The sequence below is a fragment of the Empidonax traillii genome, unplaced genomic scaffold, assembly GCF_003031625.1.
Source record: "Empidonax traillii isolate 1590-97213 ecotype Southwest subspecies unplaced genomic scaffold, ASM303162v1 scaffold319:size813200, whole genome shotgun sequence".
Taxonomy (NCBI): Eukaryota; Metazoa; Chordata; class Aves; order Passeriformes; family Tyrannidae; genus Empidonax; species Empidonax traillii.
This window is the reverse complement of record NW_020955512.1, coordinates 790540-813200: the sequence shown is the minus strand read 5'-3', so window position 1 is coordinate 813200 and position 22661 is coordinate 790540. Positions and strand designations below refer to the sequence as shown.

The 22661-nt window shown below is 46.9% G+C and overlaps 1 protein-coding gene across 1 annotated transcript; it reads left to right on the top strand.

Moving 5' to 3' along the window:
• The first annotated feature begins 1229 nt into the window (after positions 1 to 1229).
• SEC62 (SEC62 homolog, preprotein translocation factor) lies at positions 1230 to 17212 on the top strand. The gene is made up of 8 exons (XM_027891313.1): positions 1230 to 1340; positions 8847 to 8955; positions 9343 to 9448; positions 9915 to 10125; positions 11712 to 11804; positions 13815 to 13875; positions 14504 to 14623; positions 15161 to 17212. Exons 1-8 carry the CDS (start codon positions 1305 to 1307, stop codon positions 15625 to 15627), a joined length of 1203 nt encoding a protein of 400 aa, XP_027747114.1. The 5' UTR covers positions 1230 to 1304; the 3' UTR covers positions 15628 to 17212.
• Positions 17213 to 22661: the final 5449 nt, after the last annotated feature.

The following is a 22661-nucleotide window of genomic DNA, read 5'->3' as shown; positions in this document are numbered from 1 at the left end:
GTGACCTCACAGCGCAAGTATGTGGGACAACCTCTGGCAAAGGGCCCTTCTGCTTTCTATAGGTTGCTTTCTGAATCCAATTCTGTAAGTAAATGAGGAGGTCTGAGCAGTGAATCTGTTTAAATAGGTATCAGCTAACAAAGGCCTGCTGCACAGAGCATCTTTACGGCCTAACGTACTGTGGAGGAGTATCAGAACTAAATGTATAGATTTTTACAGCCAAAGAGCTGTAGAACTACTGGGTCAGGGGGTTGAGGGGGGACAATGAGGGGCTGAGGGGGGACGGTGAGGGACTGACGGGGGACAATGAGGGGCTGAGGCACTGAGGGGCTCTTTTCAGTGGTGCTCAGCAACAGGACAAGGAGCAATGGCTATAAACTAAAACCACAAGAAGTCCCACCTCAACATGAGGATGAATTTCTTCACATTGCGGGTGGCAGAGCCCTACAGCAGCTGCCCGGGGAAGTCGTGGAGTTTCCTCCTCTTGGAGACATTCCAAACCTACCTGGACGTGTTCCTGTGTCACCTGCTCCTGATGCATCTGCCTGGGCAGGGGGGATGAACTGGATGATTTCCAGAGGTCCCTTCCAACCCTAACAACTTCTGTGAGCTGGGCTGTGAAGGAAGGGGCGGCGAGGGGCTGCGGGACCGAGGTGTGGTGGTGAGGAGCTGAGGGAGGGAACAGTGAGGGATCGAGACCGCTGAGACAGGAGGGCGATGGGAGGGCGCTGAGGGGCTGAGGCGGGCTGAGGGGCTGAGAGGAGGCGGTGAGAGTCCGAGGCAGACTGAACTGAGGGGGCGAGCCGAGGTGCTGAGGCGGGGCCGCGGCGGGAGGGGCGCCGAGGGTCGGCGAAAGGCCGAGGCGGCTGAAGAGACCGAGGGACTGAGGCGGCCGCAGGCTCTGAGGGGCTGATGGGGAGGCTCTGAAGGACCGAGGCGCACTGAGAGCTTCAGGGACTGAGGCGGGATGGGCGACGGTGAGGGGTTGAGGCAGAATGAACCGCCGAGGGACTGAGGCGAACTCGTGGACCGAGGCGGGACACTGAGGGAGGGCAGTGAATTAGACGAGGCACTGAGGGACCGAGGCGGGACACTGAGGGAGCACAGTGATTAGATGAGGCACTGAGGGACCGAGGCTGCTCGATGAGGCACCGGGGCGGGTCGGTGCTTCGCCGAGGGGCGGAGGCGCTGAGGGCGCGCCCCCTCCCCGCCCCTCGCCCGCTCCCGCCGCCTCTCGCGAGGCCGCCCCCCCCCCTCCCCTCCCTCCCTGCCCGCGCGTCACCGGCGGAGCGGACGGGGACAACATGGCGGAGCGGCGGCGGCACAGGAAGCGCGTCCAGGTACCGGCGGCTCCCCCTGCTCCCCACCCCTCCGCCCCCACCGGGCCCCGCGCGGCACCCCCCGCTCCCCGTCCCCCGGGGCGGCTTTCCCCCCGCGCCCCCGCGGCCTCCCCGCTTGCCAGGCGGCGGCCCGCGGGGAGGGAGGGGAGCGCCCCGCTCTCGGGGCACCGGGGGCGCCTCAGGCCGCGGGGAGAGCCCGGGCTGGCACGGGGCGGGCGGGTTTCCCCTCAGAATTTTCTGGCAAATCGTTAAACTTGTGCAAACAGAGCGCATGTCGAGGGGCTGAGGGGCGGCCGGCGGTGCCCCCCCCCCCCCCCCCCCCCCCCCACCCCGGCACATCCGAGGCGCCTCCACTTCATCCCCCCTGCGGTCCGAGCCGTCAAAAGTTCTTCGCCTCTCGCTGACCAAAGAGAGAGATTTCGGGCTGTTCCCCGTTTACAATCGCCGTGGTACGCTCAGGATCGCACCCGTTAGCATCGTGAACAATAGCTTGGTGCGGGTCACACCAAAACACCCGGGAGCTGCCCCTTCACCCGGCGCGTCCGGCCCGGGCTTCGTAAGCGAAAGGCGTGGGACAGATGGTAAAAGCATCTTCAAAAAGCAAACGTGCCCCAGCCAGGAAATGATGCGGTAAAGGAAAGGAAATTAGCGTCTGGAAAACATAAACAAACAGGCGCATCTAAAAATAGACCTAATCAGCTTTGAGATCGCGTTAAAATGCGGTGATAATTGTGCGGTGGCACTCACTGAGAGGCTGCCGTGGTGCTTTCACTCACCTGGAAGTCTGGTTTGGCAACAGGGAGTTTGACAGTGTTTTTAACGCGTGTGCTGGGCACGGTTGCAGTATCAGTGACTGTAACGCTTATTGCTGTTGTGTATTATCAACACTAAGCCTAGACGGTGTTTGTTTGGGATTTATTGCTCTGCTGTAAGAGCAGATAACATTGACAGAGATCACAGAGCCGTTCAGCAGTGTGCACTTCATACCTCACCCTTCTGCTTGGTTGCCCTCTCTCCTTTCTCATCTTTCCCCTTCCCAGCCCACTTTGCCTTCCCCCAAGAAAATGGGAGATCTGCCCACACTTGCAGTGGTTCCTTTTTTTCCTTTTAATTCAAATTACGGGGGCAGGGGGAGAAAGGCGAGGAGTAATTAATCAAAATCTTGTTAAACAAGCCTTATCCATCACAGCATTCAATGAATTATTGTAAAACATTACAGAATTATTCTCTTCTCACGATTGTTATAGACTGTCCCTTTCCAAGGATGACGACAGCTCAATAAAGCATCCATCAAACCCAATTTAAATGCAGTTTAATGTTTTGTGTAACACCCAGGGCTGTGGTCTAGCAGGCAGTTAAGCACATACTTAATTTCCAGCCTGTAAAAGTATTTCCCAGATTGTTAGTAATTAAATCGATGCCTGGGTGTTAAAACTTAAGGTCGTGGCCTAAATTTGTGATACAATTATGGAGATAAATGTGGATTTTGGTGGGTTCCCAGTGTATGTCAGCAACAATGGGAAGACAAGACCCTGAACAAAGAATACTGGTGAATGCCCAAGGGGTGTTCTTAATTGGTCAGTGAATAAAACAACACATATTTTTCTTGGTAGTTGGTTTGGGTTCTTTTTTTAAGCTTTTTGAACTTTATTGGTGTAGTTACAGCATAAGTATCACGTTTTCAGGCTGGACGTTTCTTCTTATAAAATGAAGCATGGGATTTTTATTTGTAGATGCTTCAGCAGGGTGTACTTAATTTAGGGTGATGTGTGTCCCTTAATGAAGAGATTATTTATCACCCTGCAGGCACGTCTGACACCTGAACACCCCACTGGCACCAAGCAGAGCTGTATTTCTTGACAGGAGGGAGGCTCTGGGGGGCAGCTGGTGCATTTAGCTGTGCTGGAGGCTGACGTAATGGAGCTCATTTACAAATACCGTGTGCACAGAACCGGAGTTTGGAATAATTTTCGTAGGTTTTTATGGCTGCCATCGAGATTGGAATCATAATAGTTAGGTCAGAGAGCTAGAAAAAAGTCTGAAAAGACAATTCTGTCCAGCCTGCTCTGCGTGCTTCCCATCGGAAGGGGTCACAGGAAGGATGTGTTCTGTGGAATGTGTTTTCATTGAAAGGCAGCGTTGCCCAATCTGTGTTGCACAGCTTAGACCCTTCCTCTGGAAGTTGTGAAAGTTGCAAACATTTTAACTTCAAAAATTTGAACAAAGGTATTTCAGAGGTAAAACTTTCCGAGTGTCATTCCTGGTGGTGATTTGACTGTAATTAACAGAGAGATGGATGCAGTAGTGAAAGGAGACTGCTCTGTAGGATGCAGGTCACTCCCCCAGTGGCTCCCACAGGATTCAAGGCTGTTTGCTGTGTATGAAGGACTGACTGAAAGAACAACAGCATATGTTGTCTAATGGCTGCTTTAATATTTTTATTTTAGCCACATCCATCTCAAAAGATGGGAGATGGCTTTGAGTGCCTGTTACTCCAGCAACCTGAACAAAGCTGTTTCGTGTCTTGTTAAAAAACAAACCCCACAGTTGCATCCGTGTCCTGAAATATTCCCTTCGCCACAAACCCTTGGGCTCCGGTTGCTGCGCCCGGCGCTGGTCAGGGCACACGTGGCACTGCTGGCAGCTCTGCAGGGTGGCTGCTCAGCAAGCATTAAGGTTTCATTGCCTTGGCTGGGTTCCACCCTGCACACTTTGAGTCTCCCCACGTCAAGTTTGGGTTTGGTCCTCGCGTTTGCCTCACGCCGTGTCCCGCGCTCCAGAAATGTTCCTGCACGCAAACCCCACCCTGGGGACACAGCAGATGATCCTGGGGCAGTGTCTCACTGCAGGCTGGTGGCTGAGGTGGCATCAGTGACAGGTACTTTGCTTGTTGACTTTTTTCCCTCGATTGAAGCTCTGAGATTCTCCTGATGAAGGACATCTACTAATCATTAACTGTTGCAGCCAGCAGTTGTGTCCTGTTGGGATTTGGGCTCTGCTGGAAGGGAAAGGCAACAGCTGCATTGCTGCTCCTGTGCTACAGCTTTGTGTGAATGACTCTGGAAAGGATCTGCAGAAAGGACAGTGCAGTGGCTTTCTAGTAATGCAGATTTGCATCCAGCTTGCCTTATTTTCTCATAAACTCTAGTAAAGTTGAGTGGGATGATGACAAAGGAGAAAGGCTAAATAACCTGTTTGAAAGCTGAGTGGCATCAGGTGATAGAAGGGGAAAAAACAAGAGATCAAGGGGTCAAAAAGAGGTAGAAAAATAGGAATTAAAAGTAGCAACCTGACTTGTCATTAAAGCCAGAATCAGTTTTTTGGAAATTTTGAGTTATATTTTCGGAGGTGGGAAGGGAAAGGGAAGGGAAGGGAAAAGTTGAAACAGCTGGCCTGGGTTAGAAGGGGACTGAAGCTGGTGTGTTTTGGCTTCAGAGTGCTGTACATTGTTCCTTGGATGTGTCTGAGAACTCTCTACATTTACAGCTTTTGCTCAAAAAAAATTAGCAATGGTTGAAAAGAAAGAATGAAGAAAACAAATACTTGTATTTTTATAGGATATGAACTGGACAGAAAAACATCTGCTAATCTTTTTCTGTAAAGAAAAGTTAATGTTTTGTGGCCAGCACATGGCCGTGGTAATCCCGAAGAACTGGTTTCTCCACATGGCTCTGCCACAGTTTCCTTTCAGAGACCTGGGGCAATCCTTGTACTGGCCATCAGTGCAGGAGTCCAGCAATTTTAAATTTATTAGTCACTGGAGAAAACACAAATGGAGCCCTAAGAGCAAGCCCTAAGCCCCTGATGTGTTTGTTTCCCCCCTGCTCCTGGGTGTGTTTTGGACAAAGGATAAATGTCTCAGCAGAAGGATGAGCAGCACCCACTCCCCTGCCCAGAACATCCAGGCTAAGGTCCTGACAGTCAGCAGGGAAGGGGAAAAGATAATCCTGCAGCTCAGCCCAAGTTGAGATGTGCTCAGCCCATCTCCAGAGAAGAGAAAATGGAACCTGGCTTGGCACAGTGTCGATTTTGGTGTTGCCTCTCAGCTTGAACAACAGGCTGCGTATGATAAATGCGCTTTAAATTTCTTCTTCTCCCAATCTGAAAACTGTATAAACTATTAGGCTCGAGCAGCCTGCTGTAGGGGTGGTGTTCTGAAAATCTAACAGCAAAGAAATAAGCTAGATAATTGTTTTAGTGAAATAAAAGAATTTTGATGGCCCCTTTAAAACAGAGGAGCAGAAATCCTTGTGATGCCTTTGTCTGCACATGAAATAACTTGCCTTCTTAGTGACACTCATTATTTACTCTCTTCTGACTTTCCAGAAACCCTGTTTACATTACAAACCTGGGGAAGGAAATTGTTCTGTCCTGGGTCGTACCTGTCTTCTCACAGCTGTGATGCAAAGGGGGAATAAAATGAGTGAAGTGTCCAAAGCAGAAATGTCCTCTGGCCTTTTGTGTTCCATGGAATGCTCCAGGAGTAAGAAAGCCTGGACAACTCCTGCTTAGGTAGAGTTGAAGGGGAGAAGGAAGCTCGTGGACACACCAGTTTCTGTGGCTCAGTTCAGATGTTATCTGTGATGTGTACAGGCTGCAGTCCCAGCTGGGGGTTGAATTAATTAATGTAATTAATTAATTAATGTAATTAATTAATGTATTGGAGGCAGTGCAGAATGCACTGGGCTGTACTTTGATGTGGGAGATAATGGTAAATAACTGGATTAGGGTTTTCCCTTCAGTGGGTCTGGAACGTCCCTAGGCTTGAGAATCTCAATGTTTTATGAATTTATGTAGAGCAGAATTGTGATAGAGAATTATTCTGTGAAACGTCAGTGCATTTCTGGTAAGTCACTGGGCTGGGCACTGCTTTTCCTGTCTGCAGGTGGAGTTCTTCTGTCTAGACAAATAAGAAGTTTGGGTTGATTTTATTTTTAATGGCATTCTCCCAGAGTTTGTAACTTAGCAGTAAACCTTTAAATTTTACATTTTGTCTGGTGTCAACGTGCATTTTTCGATATCTAAAACTAAAGTAGATCCAATAGTCTAAAACAAAATCTAGAGCAGAAGTATTTGGAAGTTTGACACTATTTTTTATAACTTTAAAACATTTTAATCCTAGAATTTTAAGTAAGACATCTTGAACATTCTAGAAATAGATTACTTGAGATGTTTCCTGACTCTGTGTCTTTCCTATGAAAGCAAACTTTAAAGAGCAAGAAGTTTTCGTATTCCTTTTTAAGACTGTGTTACCTGATTTAAAGCTTTATAATTTTTTCAGAACTCCCCCTTGATTAATTGTATAATCTTTTCCCAAATGCCTAAGGAGGCTTAAAGTGCCTGGATCGAGGCGGTTTTTACAAGTGAAACAAAGTTTGGTTGAGCTGCAACTTTGTGGCCAGGATTGTGAACTTTGGGTGATTACACCTGATGAGGAAACACAATATTATCTTCTGTCAGTCAGGTGGTTCAGTATTTTAGCAGAAGCCTGGCTCTGCAAACAAAGGGATGAAAATAGGATGAAAAATGGGGATTAAATTGCAGGGGGCGCTTTCTCAGTTAAACTGTGGCAGTCTCTCTCCCAGGGAAGCTTTGTTTTTGTTATGAAACCATCCCAGAAAAAGGACAAAGCAATGGATAGGAAGGAGCACCAAAATCTCCTGGTGCCAGCCCCGGCCTGTGCAGTGCATCACGTGGCCCAGCAGAACCGTAAATATTGTAGGAAGAAGGAGAAAAACCACCTTAGCAGAGGAATTAACAGCGAGGTGAATTATCTGCAGCTTCTCTCTTTCACTGTGCTATGAGGAACAGTCGCCCCGTGAATTGTTCCAGATTTATTTGGTACCAAACTCGGTGCCATCGTTGGTGATTTACAGTTCCCGGGACAGCTGGACCACGTAAGAGGAGCCCAAACCACACAATATGAACTGTGTGCAAACATGCATTGCCAGGGAAGGGTTTTCTGTCAGTTATCTGGTGTCTGATACACATTTTAAAAATTTAAAAATTAAAAAAAAAAAAGGATTGGACATGGAGAAGGAGATAATCTAATCCCTGTGAGGAGTGTTAGGATCGCCTGGCTTAATTTGGGCACGTGTTTGTGAAACTACCTGGGGAATGTGAGAGCACGTTCCTGCTCACATATGAAGGATTTAGACTTTTAAAAAATCTCAGAGCTGACAAACCACAGAGTCTTTTGGTCATTTGGATACCTCATGTCTGGATTATTCTCTTTAAAAATTGTCCTCAGATAGGAAAAGCAACAGTCTCCTCTAGAAGGATATTCATTAACCAGTTGATTTTGAAAGTTAGCTGTGCAAACTGTTGAAAATTAACAACTCTTACCATCTGAAGCTTTTATTCTGGTGTAACAACATCTATTTGACCTTGCATTTCCACTTCACGTGCTGCTTGTGATATTATGATTATCCATCTTAAAAGCAGTAATGGAGGTTGTGTATGTTTATTGGCCTTTAGAAACATTGTGTCTTGAAATAAACTGATTTTTTTTTTCTTTTATTCCTGTAAATGAGCAATCTGGTTTGTGGCTTATATAATCTCTTTCTTTGGGCAGCAGCAGCAGCAGAACAGGTACAGAAGTGCTGCTGCAGTCTAGAAAGATGTCCTGGTGTTTCCCTGTTACTGATCCTCGAGTAGCAGGAGGGGCTGGAGAATTAAACCTTAGGGATTAAAAGAACTCTCACAGAAAGGAATTTTGAGGCAGTTTGCACGAGTTGCTTTAATATCCCAGTTTATTTTTTTTTTTCAGATGTGTTTTTGTGAAGCAGGAACATCAGAAAGTTCTTCCTTTCCTGCTTGCAAATCTTAGATCCCAATTTTACATAATTGAAAGTGTCCATCTCCCTCCTTCTGCCTTACCCATCTCTGAGTTCTGCTGCCTCTGCGAGGTGGTGAAAGCACAGAATTCATGGCTGTGCAGACCGAGGGCTCCCTTTTCACATGCCATCTGTTCAGGTGTTCCTGTGCTGCATCCTGCTGTGCCTCCCACTCTGTGGACTGGAGGAATCTCCCCCAAGGGTGCTCTGAAGTTCAGCTCATTTTGTAGTCGTTCAGCCGCGCGTAAATTTTGTGGTCAAATCTTTCAGCTTCCTTTCCACATGGTTTTCTCCTTTCTCATGTGAAATTGAGGCTGCTCTGTGTTCTGTCACTCTGCCTGCATTGCTGTCACTTCAGACATGCTCATTCCTCCCTGTTTCCCTTTGTTCCCAGCTTGTTTCCATCCCAGTCGTGTGCCTTAAGCAGCCTCCCCTGTGCCCTCTGCTTTCCTCTGGGCCTTCCTTTAGTTTGCTCTCCTTAGTCAGCTATTCAAGGAGTTCTTACTTTTCCCTCCAGATCATCCAACTGAAAAACTCCTGCGTTATGTAGACAGAAAGTTCTCGGGGAAAAAAATGCCCTGACCTAATTTCACATCCTTTGTATTTTATTTATTATTGATGTATTGCCACACGTTTGGAACTGTGCTAATTTCTGCCTGTTGCCCTGCAGGAAGTTGGGGAGCCGTTCAAGGAGGAGAAGGCTGTTGCTAAATATTTGCGCTTCAACTGCCCAACAAAATCCACCAACATGATGGGTCACCGAGTTGATTATTTTATTGGTAGGCTTTTTTAACCAGATAATTAAATTTCTTCTGACACTCCACTTAGAGGGGCGGGAGGGGCTGCTTTGGTTTTATTATTGGTGCTTTATCTGATAAGTACTGATCTTACAGTTTGGGTTTGAAAACTTATCAAGGCGTTAGGAAGCCATAAAATTAATCTCATCAGGCTGGAGTAAACACAATAACCTTTTCCCTCTGTGATTTAAAGGGATGTAGTTGTCAAGAGTAATGCGTTTCAGAGTAGGGACCAGTCTTACTTTAAAGATTTGAAAGGGCGTGGAACATCAGCAGAACTGACTGGTCAGTGGGGTTCAAGGCATGTAGACTAAATGTTAAAATAAATGTTAATTTAAATGCATTTTTAATTCCGTTTTTTTCCTCTAGCCTCGAAAGCTGTGGATTGCCTGCTGGATTCTAAATGGGCGAAGGCAAAGAAAGGAGAAGAGGCTCTGTTTACAACCCGAGAGTCTGTAGTTGATTACTGCAACAGGTACGACCCCCACTCATTGCTGCAGTAAGGTCTGTTTGCAGCTGACACGGAGGGAATGCTTACACAGTTCCACAGAGCAGTTCTGGTTGTTGGACATCACTCACCAAGGAACTTTATAATCCCTGAGAGACAATTAAATGGACCTGGTGGCTTTCTGTCTCCTACATCCTGTGTATTCATCTGAACCTGCAAAATGCTGCCACACAAAAGTCCATTTCTCACCCACTTTTGCATAGCTGAACCAGAAAAAAAAAAAAAAAAGCAAAGCAACAGGCAAGCCATGGGATAATTAGGTCTGGTGTGTGTGGTAAATAGAGCAGATGATGGTGACCTCTGCCTTTCGGTCATGCTATTCGTGATTATGTTAGAGAGAGAATCTGGGTTGGTGTCTAACAACATAATGGAGTGTAAATGTTGTTATCACAGCTGCACTTAAATGTATCCTTTAACTCCGTTTCGTTTTAAGGCTCCTGAAAAAACAGTTCTTTCATCGAGCGTTGAAAGTGATGAAAATGAAACCTGACAAGGATACAAAGAAAGAAAAGGAAAAGGGAAAGGCTGAGAGCGGGAAGGAAGAGGAGAAAAAGAGCAAGAAGGAAAGTGGCAAAGATGAAAAAACTAAGAAAGAGAAGGAAAAGGAAAAGAAAAAGGATGGTGAAAAAGAGGAGTGTAAGAAGGTAAGAACTGTAAGAGGAGAGACAAACCTGTAACAAATACATGTTAACCAATTCTTAAGGTCACATTGGCTCAAAAGTATAGTTGGTTATTCTAAAAAAAGACCTTTTTTCCTGTTTTCATCTCTAAAATATGCTGCTTTGTTTTGTTACCTTTTGAATTATTCTTATTTCGATCTTGGTCACAAAAGAGGCTTCAGTTGGCCTTTGTGCACCTCGTCATCTTCTGGTGAGGGCTGAGTTAATCCGAACCTGCTCCTCTCCAGGATGAGCCTCAGTTAGCATGGAATGACACATGTGCATGTGAGCAAACATCTCAAACCAGCACAGCTGCACAAGTGAGACACAAAGTTTTGCAGTGTTTGGTAACAAGAATGTTTGGAATGTGATATTTGGTGTGTGGTGCCTGTAGCTGGCTGTGTAGGAGCTGCCCCGTTGTGTGACAGCTCCTCTCTGAGCTGCATCTCACTTGATCTTCCAGGTTCAAACTGTGGTTCCTGAACAAGTTTTCATGTGGGTTTTTTCGTGTTTCCATTCCTGGTTTATTTTATCGCTTATTTTATTATAAGCACAACAGACTTCCTAAATTCAGATGTTAGGAACCTGCAGGAGAAACTGGATGAGTGGAGGTGGTTTTTGTTCTCTGAATCAGTGAGAATTGGTGGGATGGTGCTCCAGAGTTATTCCCTTTCAGACACTCCTCTCACATTCAGAGTACAGTCTGTCTACAGAGGTTTGGATTTCAGACAAATATACATGGCTAAGAAGGAATTAGAACAGTCTGGCTGCAGGGTCAGCACAGAAGCCACTGTAAGACAACCCGAAATGCTGATTATGAAAGTTATGAGCTCCTCCAACCTGCTCTCATCAGGGGAGGTACATTATTAAATGTGATGTTAATTTTTAAACTAGTCATCATTTATTGAGCAGATCTTTAGTGGATTATATAAGGCAGTGAGTAGGAACTTGAACAACAACTCAGGAGCAAAATCAGAAAGTTAATTTAGCACAATGAAATAAGCAAAGAGAAGGAAATGGGAGACAGGGGGGAGGAGGAAGCACAAGATCCACAAAGAGATTGAAGAGGACAGAGAATCAACAGGCAGAAACTGATCTTGCCAGGATGCCCTTGTGGTAAATATGGCACCAAAGTTCCAGATAATTCTGATGAGGTCAGGGATGGTGAAATGTTGTTCCCTGCTCTTGGTCTCTGTGCAGAATTCCTGTTCATGCCAGCCCAGCTTTGCTATGCATTTGAAGAGACAAATGTAATCCTCAAGTCACAGCCTGCTCTTTAGATACTAATTAAAAATAAATTTTCTCTTTCTTTACGATTCTCCTTTATTTTTGAGGTACCTGGATGGTAATAAATAAAAACAGGAGGAAATGAAGCATCTGTAAGAAAAAGTGCGAACATGATCTTGAGTTTGTGAGAAGTTATCAGACTACATTAGCATAGTAGAAATTAAAACCTCTTCTTTTTTTGTAATTTAAATATACATAATTCATATATGTGTGTTTTGTGTATATATAATGATTATACATATAATATTATAGATGTAGATAAAAATATTTGTGCTTGTCCTCAGGATGAGACCCCAGGAACACCCAAGAAAAAGGAAACTAAGAGGAAATTTAAACTTGAGCCACATGAAGACCAAGTTTTCTTGGATGGAAATGAGGTGAGATTTATGGGTACTTTCCAACACTGAATGTCACTGTGCTTTTGTCAGAAAATAACTTCATTTACTGGATTTCTGCAAACTCTTGACACGTGAAAGAAAAATTAATGGCAATGTGATGGCTGATCCTGAAACCAGAGTTACAGATATTTGCCAGGAGGTTAAAGACAGGTAAATGTAGGACAGTAGCTTCAAAAAATCCCAAAGAAAACGTAATTTAGCAGTGCTGGTGGCCGTGAGGGGAAGTGTTTGTGCCCCGGGCGGTGCCGCAGCCACTGTGCCCGCAGCTGACCCTGCCTGGGCAGGAGGGGGGCAGAGACTCCTGAGGCCCCTCCAGCCCAAGGTACCCCATGCCAGGATAGTTCCAACCCCAGCACGAGCCTTTCAGAGCACGAGGTTCAGCCTCAGGAGGGAAAATAAAATATGCCTGCCTGACCTTGTGGTCTGAGCGGGCAGGTGACACTTGGGCCTTCCTGAATTCTCATCCTGGCTTCGCAGCTGAAATTGTGGCCTTAAGTGCTTCTCTGTGCTTTGCTTTTCTGGAAGACAAAGAACCTGATTGTTTACCAGCTCTGTAATGCACAGAGTCACGTTTGTGCTGCCGTAGTTTGGGATGAGTGGTAAGTTTTACTGTGCTGTGTTGATGCTGTGTGTGGCTGTACTGGAATTTCCCCTTGGATTCTCGTATTCCTTTGGTTATGAAACATACACAGCAGCAAATTCCATAAGTGAATGAATGTAAGTGTGAAAAAATGGACTTCCCTTATGTATCTTGGTTTTACTCTCAGTCAGTTCTTCTGCTCTGCCTTGCTGTTTCATCCCATCTTCTGTGCAATCACAATTAACTGATCCTCCCTGTTGTCTTTACATGGAGTGCCTGGGATAGTTTGGCATTCCCAATGGGGCTGCACCATAGCACTTGCACTATCACGGTATTTACTGCTTAACATCACTTCCTATTTTGTTTCATTAACCAGCTGGAATTTTTTAAGAACTGCAACTTCCAAGAGGGTTTTTTTAAGTAATTTTTTTTTTTTTTTTAGCTAATTTAGAGCCAATTCTTGTGTATTTGCATTAGAGCTGTTCTTTTTCCCTTTTCTTCATTATTTTGCCCTTACAAACACAGATATCACACACTGTCTTCCTGCCCAGCTTGTGTGGGCTCACAGAACAGCTGACTGGCAGCAGCTACGCCCAGGACAGTCAACTTTGGCTCCCTGTGAGAAGCACAATGCCAGATACCTGCTGATCCCACAGAATCCCCCCTGCCTCCCAGGTGTCCCTCAGGGAGTTCAAACTGACACATCTGCAGCAGGGATGGTGGTTCCCAGCAATCAGCAGCTTCTTTTCAGAGCTGCAAGCTCAGATCCAAGCTGTTTGGCTTGCTAAGAGAAGAAACCAAATTTTTCCAGTTCAGAAAATCCCGCATTTACCGAGAAGTTTTTTGTTTCATACAGTTGAGCAGCTCTGATTCCAATGACCCCCAGTCCTCACACAGACATTTAGCACTGAGTGTTGCAGCTGCAGACACTGAGGTGACATTGCCAGTGGGACAGAGGGGGCAGTGACACTGCTGTGAGCCCAGCACATGGGCTGGGGTCTTGGCTGTCTGCTTTGTTCCAGCTGTTCAGTCTGGGCTTTTTTCTCTGCAAAGCTCTCAGGCCTTTTTTGTTTCCCCTTGGTGGACTTGAGAAACTTCTCTTTTTTTTTTTTTGCAGAAGTGTTTTTGGCTTCATGCCGAACAACTTTAATGCATAAAGATAAACCCAAAACTTGGTTTCAGGAATTGTTCTGAATAATTAATTTCCCATCAGTTCTGCTGTGTGATTGTTTTGCCCATGATTACATCACCCATCAGTCACCCTTCCTGGGAACCCTGACCCCTTGCCTGCTCCAGTGCTGACTGAGGGCACCAAGCACTGCAGGCAGTGAGGTTTGGGTGAGGGGATAAATGAGCTGTTTATCAGAGAGCTTGTTTTCTGACTGTAAACCAGGTCATTTCTGTTGTAGGTGTACGTGTGGATCTACGACCCTGTTCACTTTAAAACGTTTGCCATGGGACTCGTACTCGGTAAGTCAGAGTAGACCTGAGTTGTTGATTTCTGTGGCCTTAAGCTAACCAGGAGTGTCCAGTGGGCAAATGTGGGTTATGTGGAAATAGGAAATATGTTATGAATTTCTAGAACTGTATTTGTGCAGGATAAGCCCAATCAGCCAATTTCATATTTTTAATTTAAATTAGTGTAGATGTTAACTGAACCAGTGAGCTTGACAGACCATCCATGTACTGCTGGTCCAACACCTTCCAGCTTCCTCATCATGAGAGAGCCACCTTTCCTGAGAATCCATGTTATCCCTTGGGGCCACACTGGGGCCTTTGACCAGTCCTTGGGGTCACCAGGATGTCCCCCCATGCAGCAGTTCCTGCTGCGCTGGTGCAGCAGCTCCCCCTTTGGCTCGAGCCCTCTCCCAGAGCTGCTCCCGTGGCTCCCTTGGCCGAGTGCAGCCACTGGAGCTGCTGAAGGAGCTGTCTGCCCAGCACAAAGCCAGGAGCGGTGAATCCACACAGAGACACTGTCAGCAGCTCACCCTGTGCTAAGCCAGCCCCTGGAATGAACAGTAAGCCTGGAACCTCCGTACACGTGCCAGGGAAAACTAACGCTGCTCCTCCTGCTTGTCTTCTCCCCCCCTGTGCCCAGTGATCGCCGTGATTGCCGCCACGCTGTTCCCGCTGTGGCCCGCCGAGATGCGCGTGGGTGTTTATTACCTCAGCGTGGGCGCGGGCTGCTTTGTGGCCAGCATTCTGCTCCTCGCCGTGGGTGAGTGTGGGGCGGGCGGAGCCTCCAGGGGCAGCCCCGGGCTCGGAGCTGGGCGGTCCCGCTTCCCAGGACGGTGTTGGCCGATCCCGTGCGCGTTTCCCTCCCGGCCACCGGGGGTCACAGTTGTGCCACGGGAAGAGGGAGATCTCAGGCTCGTGTCACCTGTCGGTGTTTCCCGTGTAGTGCAGGTTCGTTCGCTGCCTGTTTAAACAAAAAGGAGCAAAACGACCCCGGAACTGCGCACAAGAACAGGTTCTGTGGTGAGAATGATGTCACCAGGATTTTAAAAGTCACTCTGATTGTATTTCTGTGGCAGAGGATTAAGGGCCAAATCAGAGAGCAGATCCGTGGTTAGTGGGATGGGGGAGATGTGGCAAGAACAAACTATTCCAGTGCTATTGTGGAATGAGGGGTTTTCCCCTGATGTCACCCAGTCCCTGGCTTGGGGTGGGTGTTAGCAGTGGGCATCTCCTACCCCCTGGTTGTGCTCTGTGTGTGTTCCCAACAAAACCCGGCGTCTCCCCTGTTCTCACACAGCTCGCTGCATCCTTTTCCTGATCATCTGGCTCATCACTGGAGGAAGGCATCACTTCTGGTTCCTGCCAAACCTGACGGCAGACGTGGGATTCATTGACTCCTTCAGGCCCCTGTACACACACGAATACAAAGGACCAAAAGCAGACTCAAAGAAAGAGGAAAAATCAGAATCCAAAAAGCAGCAAAAATACGACAGCGAGGAGAAATCAGACAGTGAGAAGAAGGAAGAGGAGGAGGGGAAAACAGAAGGCACGAGGAACTCGGGCACTGAGGGCTCGGGAGGGGAGCGACACTCAGACACTGACAGTGACAGGCGCGACGACGACAGGTCCCAGCACAGTAGTGGCAACGGAAACGACTTTGAAATGATCACAAAAGAGGAACTGGAACAGCAAACAGATGAAGGGGATTGTGAGGAGGAAGAGGAGGAAGATACCGAAAGTAGGCCTTCCCATGGGAAATCATAACTCACTGTGGTTTGGGACTAAGTATGTGCAAATGGTTGGATTTTCTTTGTTGGCTGATCACCAAAACATAGACCATACAGTAGCATCTTCGTTTGCTGAAATATACGTGTTACCAAACAGTTTTATATCTAGTTCCTTCTTTTTTTTTTTTTTTTTTAACCATTAACTTGATTACTTGGTACTATGTTAATCATTAATATCCATTTACAGAAGTTTTATCAATCTGACAAGTTTTTTATCGATTGATAGATTGCCCAGATTGTCCTCAAACAATACTGAAAAACATCGTTTTCCGGTACTTGCATAACTGGTCAATTAGTTTAGCTTCTCAAACTTGCTTTTGTAAACCAGGTAAAAGTTGAATGACCAAATCTCGGATTATTCCTAGTTATACTCATTTGATAGTTAGGTAAGGCCCTTCTTAGCCCACAGCTTTTCTTGATATTTTCCTTGATTTTGTTTTCGAGAGATTGTGAGAACTTTCCTAAGAAAACTAGTTTTAGCAGAAGCATTTTGCTGGCAGTAGAGGAGCTGGTAGTGCTGAATTTGGCTGCAGTGTCTCTGTTTCTCCAGCCCACGTACCAGCAACCGAGGAAATCCAAACTGGTTTTGCACATCCGGTGCAGAGAGAGACGTCATCTCCTGCAGGGGAAGGAGGCAGCACAGTTTGGAAATAATGGCTGTTTTCTTTCTCCTGCTCCATCATAATTAAGAAAAAAAAAATAAAAATGTATTCTGTACATAATTTACAAATAAAGCAAACCATTTACTTTAACTGCTACTTATTATTTAGAGATTTGATCCAGCATTCAGTTTGTATTATTGAAGCCATTTTGTGGTGTGTCTACGGGAGAAAATGCAAGTCGAGAGGACCTCACAGAATATTTGTGTATGATCGGTAGCTGTTCCACGAGAGCTTTAGTTTTGTGCCAACATTCCATGTATTTGAGTAAATTGATCTTTATTAAATGCAAGCAAACACCAGAGCTGTATGGATGCCTTAATGTTAACCCTCTGTGTACCCTGGAACTGGAGCTGAAGAGCCAGGAGAGGGTTGTTCTGCTCCACGAGCTGGGGGACTCAGAGCTGATGTGAAGTGACCGTGAATGATTTGTTTGTAAATCCCTTTGGAGCAGCTGGGGGGGTTCCTCCCGTGCATCCCTCCCTGCTGCCTGTGGGAGGACGGACTGCAGGACCTGCCTAAAGCCTGGAAGAAGTTGAGACTCCACATCTTTCCTCTCCATGACTTGAACTGTAGACTGATTGTCCCCCCAGCCCGCTCAGAGAAGATGAGGGTAAGCTTGATGTTTTCATATCAGACTTTTAAGAACTTTTTTTTCCCCTTGTCCTAAATTGCTTCCCATCCTTCCAGCGTCGGCGTTCTGGATGAAGATGCTGATTTTTCAGATTGTGCAAATATCTACATCATCATGGGTGCATTGATAAACAGTTCATGGATATGGTGTATTTGCTTCTTAAATCTCCTGAATAATTACTCCATAAGGAAGCAGATAAATTGGATCACTTTTTTATTAATATAGCAAAAAAATTAAAGGACCCATTAACTAAACAGATTGACTCCTGGCCACTTGTGTGTTGTCACTGATTGAAGTAGAAAACAAAGTGCTGTTGTACTGATGGGGGGTGTGTGTGGTGGGGAGAGCAGAACCTGCTCTGGGGGCTCAACAGGGGGCAGCCCTGGCCAGTTTTTTAAAGAAAATGTAGTGGCTTTCAGTTGTTTCAAGTACTTCTCCTCCTCTACGTGAAATAATGTCTTCAGGGCCTCACTGAGAAAATAAAGTTGAAATGGTCAAATAATCAATCCCCCTGCAGTGGTGCCATCTGCTCCCTGTTCACTGCACAGGTGCCACGTGCCAGCACTGCCCGCCTGGGGACGAGTGTCTGGGGCTCATAATTGACCACCAGACAGTTGTGCTGGCACCTTAAGAGAGTTCCAAACTCCCAGGGCTTAGAAACAGAACTGGCCTCAAACTCCTCCACTTTGCTGAGCTGTGAACAGCTCTGAGCCTCTGAGGTGGGGTGAAGGCAGAGCTCTGGGTAGTGGTTAAGGACCTGTGTCTCGTTACTGTAATCTAGTTTTCCTAGAAATATCCCCCCAATACTTCTGAATTATTTTGGAACAAGGTAATGAGAGAAGTGATTACAACATGCCCTAATAGTGAAATTACGAGCATTTGCTTTCACTTGCTGTGTATCATGCAGCAGATTTTCCTGGGTTTATATATATATATAAAATAGGAGATTGTACATGTAAAACCTGTGCATATATATATATATATAGCTCTGTATGTGTGTTTTTATATCTGTTGCTCATTTAGGGCTGTTTCTGTTTGCAGTAACACTGGCTGGAGTTCACTGAGCATCACAGAGCAGGAAAAGGGACAAGTAAAACTGGGCAGTGTCTCAGTCCACTCCTAAATTACACCTTCCCCAGGACTCAGGAGAGCAGTGGCAGAAGCATCTGCCCCCTGTAAACACCAAATGTAGACAATGCAAACATGAACTGTGGAAATGGAAAACACCTGCTGGGTTTGGTCCTTCATTTCCCTTCCTGTGCAGTCCTTGCAGTGGCTCCCCATCTCCAAATGTGCCTCGTTCAGATCAAATTTTCCAGCGGGGAAGTTCTAAATGTATTACTTATTTGCATTCTAGAAAGCTTTTGTTTGCCTTCCACGTATTTGAGTCTAAACTCCCCAGGGAGCTGCACTGGGATAAACTCAGAGTAGGTCCACAAGTTTGGAACACCAAAAAACCATCCTTTATGACTGATTGTGACCAAATCCTTCCCAGGGAGCGAGAGCAGAGTGGTGTGAGATGGTCCGAGGCGCTGTGCCCTCCTCACTCGGAGCACAAGGACACGGGCAAAACAATCCTATCAGTGTAAGGGGACGGGGACTGAAGCAGCTGCTGAATGTTCTCAATAGACTTCCTGGTAATGGCTGGTACAGTTTCATTAGGGCTTCTCATTTTATTTAATAAAGCGTTGGATTATTTTATCTGGAATTCAGCAACAGGTGCAGGAAAACAAAAGGGCACATTTCCTGATAGTGCCCACAAAGGGTCCATTCCTGCCTGGCTGGCACCGAGGCGTTTGCTCTGGCACGTGGATTTTTTTCTGGATGTGAAAATAATGGTCACTCAGGAAAAAAAAAATATTGTTCTATGATAAGAGACTTTTGCGTTCGAGTCAGTAATGGCGACGTGCAATGGCTGCAGTGCAAGTTGAAGTAAGGAGAGAGCCAACAGTGCTGGGTAAACACCGCTCCTGCTTCAGATCAAGATCAAAGCATTCTCTGCAGGTGGTAACGACCATTAAATCCTCATCGTGTACAACAGAAGCCCAACACTGAAAAGGCTCAGCTGGTGACCCCCAAAAGCACTCAGGAGCCTGGATCCAGTGAAGGCTGGAGGTGATTAGGACAGAGACATTCTCTCATTTTACCTTTGCTAGTCCGTAAATGGAACACGGAGCAGAGTCCTGGGTGACCCTCACTGGCCCTCAGTAAATTCTTATTTTCTCTTTTTGGCACACCGGTAATTAAGTTGTGGGTGAGCAATCAGAAGATGGAGTTTTGAATTCTTCACACTGAGGGTGGGATCGAAATTAAATTTCCACTCTTTTAAGCTTCCTTTTAAGTGAAAGTGCCACTACAGAACTCATTTAAAAATGAAGTCTACCAGGAGGTAGTGAGACACTAAAGGGCTCAGCTGTGGTATTTGTGGGCAGCACAAGGAGAGTCAGCTCACATCCTGCACTCCATGTTGCCTTCAGTCTTAATTTTAGCTCCTTATCACCAGCAAGCCACAAAGTGGGTTTTATAAATGACTGGTTCGTGTGATGGAGTTTCCAGAGTCTTGCTCATACTTTCTCTCTTCTGGTTCCCTGAAAAATGTCTTTTGACAAAGACAAGCCAAGAAACACCAACCCTGCAGGGTCACCACGGGCACCAGGAAAGGTCACAGGGGAAGCAGGTGGGGGGCACACAAACCAAGGAACCACCACACCTGAAAAATCCAGCCAGGCTGGCGTCACCTCTGCACTGCGTTCACTGCATTTTCACTGAAGAAGCAGAGGGAGAATTCTGTAACAAGTTTGCCTTCAAATTAAAATTACTACAGAAGTGTGTTTGTCCTCAGCAAGATCTTCCTAAGAACAAACCTGTGACTTTTAAGATGAGCACCTCAAATGAAGATCTCAGACTGCATTGCCTGTGCTCTTAAAAGATTCTTGGACGCTAAATGAAAACATCTTGCAAATGGGACACTGGTCAAGCATTTTCTTCTTTAAAAATAAAGTTGGTTAAATAGTTTATTAGTTACATATGCTATTAAATATTTGATTAAAAATTTTGAATCTTCCTAACCACCATTCTGCCTTCCTGAGCCACGGCAGGAACGGCAGCTCCACAACCGCTTGCCATTGCAAAACCCCGGCTGCTGATCCCGTGCTGACGAGGCACAAAGTCTGATACAGGGCATGGAACAAGCTCAGCTGGGACACACCCAGTTAAAGGCACATCCAGGGAAAAGGAGAGGATGCAGGCAAGGCTGTACCACACTGGAACTCATCCCTATATGCACTTGATCTTCTTGTCTTCACCCTCGGGGCTTGAGGTGGCCACGATGACAACATCGGATTTCTTGAAATGCACAAAGGTGAGAGGTTTGAATTGTTTTCTTCTGCTCAGCAGCAGAAAGGGGCAGGTGGCAACTGAAGCTCAGCACGGCCCAAACAGGAAGAGCAAGGGAAAAGCAGATTCAGCTCTAACTGCACAGGAAGAACAGCCCACACTTCTGTGTGGACAGGAGTTGTGTTATCTGCACCTGCCCCTGTCTGAAGGCAACCTCCTGGCCCTAAATCAGGCAGAAGCAGCGTGCAGGAACTGGAATGATCCACACTGCTCTTCTTAAGTGACTCGGGAGGCCACAGGGAGGAGAGGGCAGAGCCCCAGCCCTGCTCGGGGAGGACACTTTGTTCAGTCACTGTTTCTTTCACAAAGTTATCAAGTTGGGTTTGATATCAGAGAGGTTTTTTTCTCTTGTTGCTTTCCCCTTTGTTCTAAAATCCTGCCCTACCACTTAAGTTCAACAACAGAACCCAAAGCACAAGCAATCAGCAGAAGGAAACGGCCTTGAAGAAGGAAGGAAGCCTCATGCAAATATCTTGTTACAACAGGGGACACACAGAACCACCACACGAGCTTCTGGTACACAGGCAGCTTTTGCAAGAGGTTTGCTGTCGTTATTTCATGAGGGTCGTGCTGCAGGAGGACCCTCCTGTCTGTTTGCACACACAGCTGCCTGCATTCAAACATAAACTGATTTCTTAAACCCTTCTATTGCTGCCTGTGAATGGAAATGCAGCCTCGTTAATCGGGATGGGCTCCAGCCATTATTTTCAGATTATGGTGTTTGTCAAGGACCTGCAAGTTTTCCTGCAAAGGAAGATCCAACCCTTACCCAGTACTGAGTGTGAGCAGCTCTTCTGGCACAGCAAGAGGGGCCTGCAAGTGCCAAGCTCTGCATTTGGTTTCCAGGGCATCCCATCTTGCACCACCATTTCTGTGGGATGGAAGGTGAGCAGAAAACAGGGGTAACCAGTGAGCAAGAAGCAAACTTTCAAACCAGCTGAGAAAGGTGGTGGAGGGAAAGGGGACCTGAGAAGTAACCACTGCTATGGATCTGACATAGCCTGGACATCACACACCCACTGGGATTTTTATCAGCAGAAAAATATGCCTAAACTGTCCCTGTGCCCTCCTGGTTGCTCATTTCCAGCATCCAGGCATCTCCCCACACAGGCCGGTACAGTATTTGCTGCTGTCATAAAGACAGACATGAACACAGACAAACCAAAACATCCCACAGGAGTATCTAAACAGTTCATCAGCTCCCATCGGGAAAATCACTTCCACTGCTTTGCCTTGGGTTAGAATGAAGAAGAAAACTACTCTTGAAGGCACCAGCCTTCAGGTACTTGTGGGTGGACTGAGTGATCAGAAGGTGCAATACCCTCTCAGATGTAAACAGTTTCTTATTATACTCCAATTTGTGCAACAGCCCTGGGGAAAATGGTTAGAACAAGTAACTGTTGCCAGTGTGAATCCTGCTGGAGATTACTTGAAGCTCTCACATTTCCCGCAACACTGATCACTTTTTTCCACCCCCCTAACTGAAGTTATTTAATTCTTCAGATAAACCATGATGGGAAAGAGAAGGGAAAAATAAAAAGAGGGGGAAAAAAACCTCTAGTTACATCTGAATCAATTTCAGAGAGTTAATTGCTTTCAGAGAAAGTCCCCCAGCCACTTCGACACTTTTGTACACTCGGGTACCTCAAACAGCACCCACTGTGCGGGCTGGGGGCTTCCCAAAGGGAGCATCCCGTGCTCTCTGCCACGCAGCCAAACCCCGAGGGTTCGGGGGGCACCCGCTGGAGCGCCCTCACCCCCCGCCATCGCCTTTTCCCCACACACACAACACGTTCAGAACCCCAAGAGTTTCTCTGCCCCATCCATTAGGATTCGGTAGCCCAAGAGCGCGGGGCTCTTCGTCTCCCTGGGCCGGGGGATCAGCCCGGAGCTGCTGGGGGCGGTTGTGCCGCGCTGTGTGTGCTGTGTGTGATGTGTCCGATGTGTGATGTGTGTCATGTTCCGTTTCCCTGGACGCGATCCCGCCCCGCCCCGCCCCGTCCCGCCCGGTCCCCGCGGGGAGGCGGCGATGGCGCTGGGCAGGAGCGGCGGCCGCAGGTGGGGGCCGGGGCCGGGCGGGGGGAGCAGGAGTAGCCCCTCGGAGCCGCCTCCCTCCCTCCTGTCCTTGCGGATCCCGCCGGGAGTGCCGGGAGGAGGCGCGGGCAGCGCCGGTTCCTCCGTGCCCGGGGTGTGTGCAGCAGGGTCCGCACAGCCCTGGATGGCGATTCCGCCTTACAACAGATAAATTATTGTTATTATTATTATTATTACACGCTTACCGAGCGGGACCCTGTTGTCGTGCAGGTTTCCTTTTCGGCGGAC